We start from the raw sequence: 6,153 nt of genomic DNA, 5'->3' as shown, positions 1-6,153 counted from the left end.
TTGTAAACAGAATAATTGTCCTTGATAACAAACAATAAATGGCAATACAATGCATGATTACACTGGTGATATGTTGCTACCCTTAGTGTAACAGTAACATTTGAACATTTATTTCTTAGTGGAAAATTCCTCCTTAGAAGACAGTATATCCACTGGGAAAGTCAGCCTCAAACATGTAAACAAACCACCATGTGGGGATGAATATATAGAGTGATTAGGTCAGCCAAAAAGCTGCAATGGATGTAGCTCCTTTTGTAGTTTTCTCCACTTTCTGTGTTTACTTTTCATGGACCTGTAAATAACTATACAGTAACTATATTTTCCACATGTCGAGGCTACGCTTGATTAAAGCAAACAAAAAAAAAAAAAATTAAAAATTGTCGACAATTTCAACAGTAGATTTGTTGTATTTCCAAACAGCAAACAAACAATCAAAACATCTGTAATGTCCTTTTATGAATTACAGTGGCAAGTGTCTTAAGTATGAGAAGCTCAGCCGACGTGACCCATCACATGCCACTCAGTGTGATGTCCCCATACGGTCTGATGTCACACATAAGGGCCCACACTCCCCATGTGGTAAGGGGCCACAGAGCAGTTCAGGAGTTGGCGCCGGTCCGTGGCCCTCTGTAGACTTGGATCCTGGCTTCATCATCCAGCTCCTCCATGATTTTCTCCTGTTTGACGGACAGGATGGTGTAGCTAACTGGACAGCTACACGTTAAAGGAAAACATGACAACATTTAACAATTACCCTCGCACCTTGTTGATTGTGTAAATTCATTTTATTTTTTAAATTTCATTCTTGGACTATGAACTCAAAGCTCTCCTAAAAACAAATGAAAATTGGGGGAAAACGAAGTACATACAACATTTGATGAGTAGTTTAAGCTCCACTCCAGTAGCAAGTGTTCAGGATAAACCACAGCGATATTTATGACTCTCACAATACATTTATATGAAATAGTGTATAGTAGACATAATAATAGGATAATAGGAGACATAGCGAACCAATTCAACTCTTGCCTGAAACCCAAGAGGATCCAAATCTCCTGCAGACAAAAATAAGGACACTTCATTCTAGACATGGCCAAGACCATTTTATGTATTAATATTAAATTTGATTTATTATTATTATTTTTTTTAATAGCCTTTGTAAGTAACACTAAAGCAGTTGTCATCTCCTCATAGTTTAAATTTTAAAGGATAATTCCTGTAATATTTTTTACTTCTTACTGTCAACAAATCGCATGAAAATCCCAAAACCAGTAATGAACTCATCCACTGTATTTAGATATTAAGTTTTTGATATCCAAACGTAGTGTAGGCGATACCACGACAGTTTACTTCATGTTAGTTAATGTAACCACAGTTACACTTTACAGTGTTAATGACATCATTGCTTAGCAGTGTTTCAAACATGTTAATATTAACTCTGACATTGGTAACTTGTGTTTATATACATTTTTAAATATTACATATCATGTAAGCTCTATCTGACAGTGCTCTTTATTTTTTTGTCAACCCCCACTACATCTTATGGTAAACAATACGATCATGTTAAGTGTTGATTCAGATTCATGTATATATCTGCAGCTGTGAGTTCAGCAGAGTCTTTTCTGTTTGTTTAAGTAGCTCACACTTTATTTTATTTTTAAATACAATTAAATAAAAAACAGCTTATGACATCTATATGACCAGACTGTGAAGGATACACATCCCGACCACGAACGCCCCGATAGTCAGGCCGGTCAGCAGGTTCCGCCTGCGGAGCCGCGCTGCGTTTTTCCTCCAGTAGTCGAGCTCCTGTGGGCGGCGGAAGAGGTTGTTCTCTGCCGCTGTTAGCACCCGTTTCGCGGATCCTTCTGCTCCTTTCTCCGCCATGATTTGTTTGGATAATCAGCTGCTCGGGAGCGATGGTCGGAAGTACTCTCTGACATGACCCGGAAGCCGTCTTTCACTAAAGAAAAACAAAGTGCATACTGCCACCTACTGTACTGGAGTGTGTAGAATCGGTGATTATGAATTGAAATTACTATCAGATTTTAAAAATCATATCCTACTACTAAGCTCAGCTCAGCCTTTGTTATCTTGTAGCTGTTTGAAATTTCAATGAAGGCACATCCTTAGTAACTTTTGAGTGGAAATTACACATATAGTGTGATTTTTGTAGCTTACTGTTTTATAGACACGTTTTAGCAAAGAAACTTGGGAAAGAAACTTTTAGCCGTGCCGGGTTGTGTGTTTTCTCTTGCGTGAAAAGGCAGCAGAGGGAAACTGCTTGATTTGGTGCCTCTTCACCTTCCCGAGGAGCTGGACTCAGGCCGTCCTGACCTCCAGCTCAAACTGCGAGACTATGTCACCAGAGAGTCTCGTGTCACAGTTCAAGATGAAGCAACATGTCTATCTGAGCTCCATCCACAAAGATGAGCTCTGTTCACAGAAACTGAAAAACAAACATAGTCATGTCTGTGCCTGCTCATCTCTGTGGCCTCATCAGAGCGGACCTTCTCCACCTTGTGAAAACATGGCTGCAGCAACACCAAGACCAGAGACAAATTCACCTCTCCTTGATACATGTCCACACTGACATTTTGAACTCATTGGACATCCATGCCCATATGAAAGACTCTCCACAACACCTGAGCACAAGGCCACATTTGGATTATTATTATTATTACTGGAGCACCTGGCCTGCAGCTTAAGGTAGTTTTTTGGTTTAAGCTGCCGCCGAGCAGTTTAATATTCAGTTGTCAAGTACTTTTAACATCACACTGATATACCTTTGTTGAGAAAATGTGCATATTTGTGTGTCAATATTTGGATATGTTCTTGTGTGCCGTGTGCAATAGGCTTTTATGTCTATAGTGAACCTCAGAAAAAGGTACAACATGTACTGTATTTGTTTAGTTACAAATGTTGCATATCAGGGGTCATTGATGTGAAAAAGTTTGAGAACCGCTGGTTTAAAGAATTATAAAAAGATTTAATGCATCCAAGCCTTCAACTAAACTTCAAGCTGTAACTCTCAGTTTCCTGGAGAGGGCGACATTGTAAAGAGATTTGCACTGTATGAATTTTCACTTTGAATGTCCATGTCCTGAAGGAATCAGACTGGCACTTCAATATAAACTTCTCTAGCGTGACCAGCCACTCGACAGTCGGGAAGTGGCTGAAGGATTTGACTTTATTGCTATTGAACCAGCTTGTCAACAGAAACTTTAATTTTTATCTTAAATACTTTTAGCATTCTTTTGCTCCACAGATACCGATGCCATACTCCAGTAAAATATCATGTTTGGCCAAATTTCTTAAACTAATAGAATGAAAACTGCGTCCATGAGTGAAACTGTTTAAAAGGTCCTCATCCATATGCAAAGGTTAATTAGCATTTTGCTTTCAAAGACACGTTGCAGCGCAAACACAGACAAGTCATGGTGACATAGGAAAAGAAGAGACTTCATCAAAGGCATCCATTTTGCATGACATTGTTTTGTCTATCAAATGCCTCAGACATGGATGTATTTGAATATGAAGGAGTATTAGGGCACAAGATTCAAGGTTGGAAGGCATAAATCACACCAATGACATTGGTGATCTCCTGACTTTTTCTCTTGCGCCTCCAGCAAGTCAAGCTGTTTCACTGGAAAGGTTTTAACTCATACAGACCTTTGGATCCATATCCATCATAATGAAGCTTTGGCGTAAAATCTTTTCTCTCGCGGTGTTTTGTGTTCATTTTTCAAGGGGGTGAATTTATGCTTAACTCCTTCCTGCTCTAAACTTCTAGTTCACTTCCACTTTAACACAACATTGTATTACCTTTTAATAACAAATTCTGGCGTGACCAGAATCCTTTCATTCTGTGGTTTACATTAACAGCTGATCTCCTCTTCTTGAACTGAATCCCCTGACCTTTCATATAGCAGGTTTATCCCTTTGCTACAGAGTGAAAGGTTTGAAAAATCATTGGCTGGATTCCCCTTAAATTTGCTACAGACAGTCATGTTCTAGTTGCTTAGTTTTTACTAAGCTGAACTGTGTCGTCTCTGATCAGCCATCATTGCGTTGAGACAAGAGGTTATAATACATGCTCTGAGCAGCTTCTTCCTCAGGGCAGACTGGATGCTACAGTGACTCTGTATCGGAAAGTGTCGAGACAGTTCAGCCAGACCATAGTTAGCAAAACTAACATGTTTAACAACAAGTACCATGACATAATGTAAGGCATACACCTTCTACAAGGACTGAACACCAAGAGGCACTAATCCCTGCTTTGTATATCAGCTGGGACTCCACTGGGATTTGCCAGATGACCGGGGAGACAGGAAGAGAGAGAGACAGAGAGGATGGGTAGGTGACTTGCAACCTTATAAATACCATAGCTGGCACGATAACTCTGCTTGGTGTTGCACATTGCTGTGATTGTCCATCAGACTGAAAGCTGGTTTCACTCCTGCTATTGCCCAAGGTGAGTGCTGTTATACAAACTAGGAAAACGAATAGTGCCAGGCACTAAGCAGCTGTTTAACAAGTTTTACAAGTAGTTTTTTTTTTTTTTTTTTTTAAAGTAATGTCTCAGTGATTCACAGATGTCATAACAGTGTTAGGGACAAAGTAGTTCAAGGTTGCATCCATAATTGAGTGCACAAGTTGGTGAATTACTGTTTGGACTGATCAAATTAGCTCTTTTTAATACTCATTCAGAGATCTGACAACAGAAACAAAATGAGAACAACTAAAAATGGGAGGCCTACATTTTATAATACATCCCATTAAGTAAAGTGTATTAATATATTCCTCAGACAGCACGGTACCATATAAGTACATAAAGTATGCAACTATTAAAAAGGTAAAATTTCTGCACTACTGCTGAGAAGTGTCATCAAACTACCTGCACCAATCACTGCACCATCACAGCAGCTGTGAGTCCAGCAAACAAGTTAAAAAAAATGTTGTTAATGAAATAATTGCTCTATAAAAATGTTCATGTAACTGCAGGTAAATCCTCCTGTGGCAGATATAATGCTGAAGATTCTTGTCCCGCTGCTGCTCCTCCTTCCTTCTGTGTGTGGGCAGGTGGGAGGACTGCGAGCTGCCAAGTTTAAACAGTACCCTTACTCTGGTTACAAGAAGACCTGGGCAGAAGCACAGGTCTTCTGCAGGAGGAATCACACTGACCTGGTCACCATCAGAAATGAAGAAGAGAATTGGGCCTTTCTAAATGTCCACGGCTGGATCGGTTTGTACCGAGAGGACTCAAACAGTCCATGGAAATGGTCCAGAGGAGGAGAGATAGCCAACTTCACCACCTGGGTGTCAGGCGGTAAGCAGGGCCAGCATGTCACTGAGTTAATCATGTCAGGGCTTTCAGACTTTTAGTAGCTTCAAAATTGTTTTGTAGATCATACTTCATTGTTATCATACTATGTCAATATTTTTTTATGATGAATAAGTAAATAATTATACATATGTAAAAAGAAATTTAAAAAAAATTATATCCACACAAGCAGAAGTTTGCAGCAGCATATATGTTGATAAAAAACATAATGCTGCTTCTAATGTGTTTTGGTTGTAATGAGCATATCTGCACAATGTTCACTGTCAACATACCTTAGTTCATTTGTTTTCTGTAAAATATGTACAATTAATGTTTTTTATAGTTCGGTTTTTCCAACACATTGCTCCTTGGATTAAGATTTGCCCTTTGCTGAACAGAGGCCAGTTTTTTTTTTTCTTTGGGAGAGCAGTTTAAGATGTTTTAAGATTGCTTTCATATGCAGACAACAGTAATTTCTCAGTGTAGCAGCACTATTGTACTGCAGGAAGTAGAACTGTATGTTGCTGTCAGATTGGTGAGAAAAAGACATGTAATAAAGGAAGACAGATTGGTTGGTCAGGGGTTCATGCTACAGCAAGATATTGACCCAAAACAGTAGAAGAACCAGACAGAGGCTTCACATGATGAGAACCAGCACAGTCTCCAGACATAAACCCCATGGAGCTGGTTTTGGATGAACTGGACAGAAGGTGAAAGCAAAGAAACCTGCAAGTGCAACACATTCATAGGAACATTGCAACAGTGTTGGAATGAGCAATATTTGCATTTCCATTCTAGACAGAACGCCACAAGTGTGTTCGCTGCCAGATGAG

At 39.4% G+C, this 6,153-nt stretch overlaps 1 protein-coding gene across 1 annotated transcript; it reads right to left on the bottom strand.

Annotated features, from left to right (window-relative positions):
• Positions 1 to 387: 387 nt before the first annotated feature.
• Positions 388 to 1,930, bottom strand: LOC130184500 (cytochrome c oxidase assembly factor 3 homolog, mitochondrial). Its single transcript, XM_056400442.1, has 2 exons — positions 1,716 to 1,930; positions 388 to 706 (listed from the first exon to the last, which is right to left on the bottom strand). The coding sequence occupies exons 1-2, from the start codon at positions 1,882 to 1,884 to the stop codon at positions 600 to 602; spliced, it is 276 nt and encodes a 91-aa protein (XP_056256417.1). The 5' UTR covers positions 1,885 to 1,930; the 3' UTR covers positions 388 to 599.
• Positions 1,931 to 6,153: the final 4,223 nt, after the last annotated feature.

Source organism: Seriola aureovittata, chromosome 17, assembly GCF_021018895.1.
Source record: "Seriola aureovittata isolate HTS-2021-v1 ecotype China chromosome 17, ASM2101889v1, whole genome shotgun sequence".
Classification (NCBI taxonomy): Eukaryota; Metazoa; Chordata; class Actinopteri; order Carangiformes; family Carangidae; genus Seriola; species Seriola aureovittata.
This window is presented reverse-complemented; position numbering and strand designations above follow the sequence as displayed.

What these genes read in the sequence shown, in the direction of transcription:
- LOC130184500 (XM_056400442.1), bottom strand. Translation starts at nt 1,884, where the DNA reads ATGGCGGAGAAAGGAGCAGAAGGATCCGCGAAACGGGTGCTAACAGCG. An exon ending in GGCGTTCGTGGTCGGGATGT is followed by an intron (nt 707 to 1,715) that starts GTATCCTTCACA and finishes GTAGCTGTCCAG; the next exon opens with TTAGCTACACCATCCTGTCC.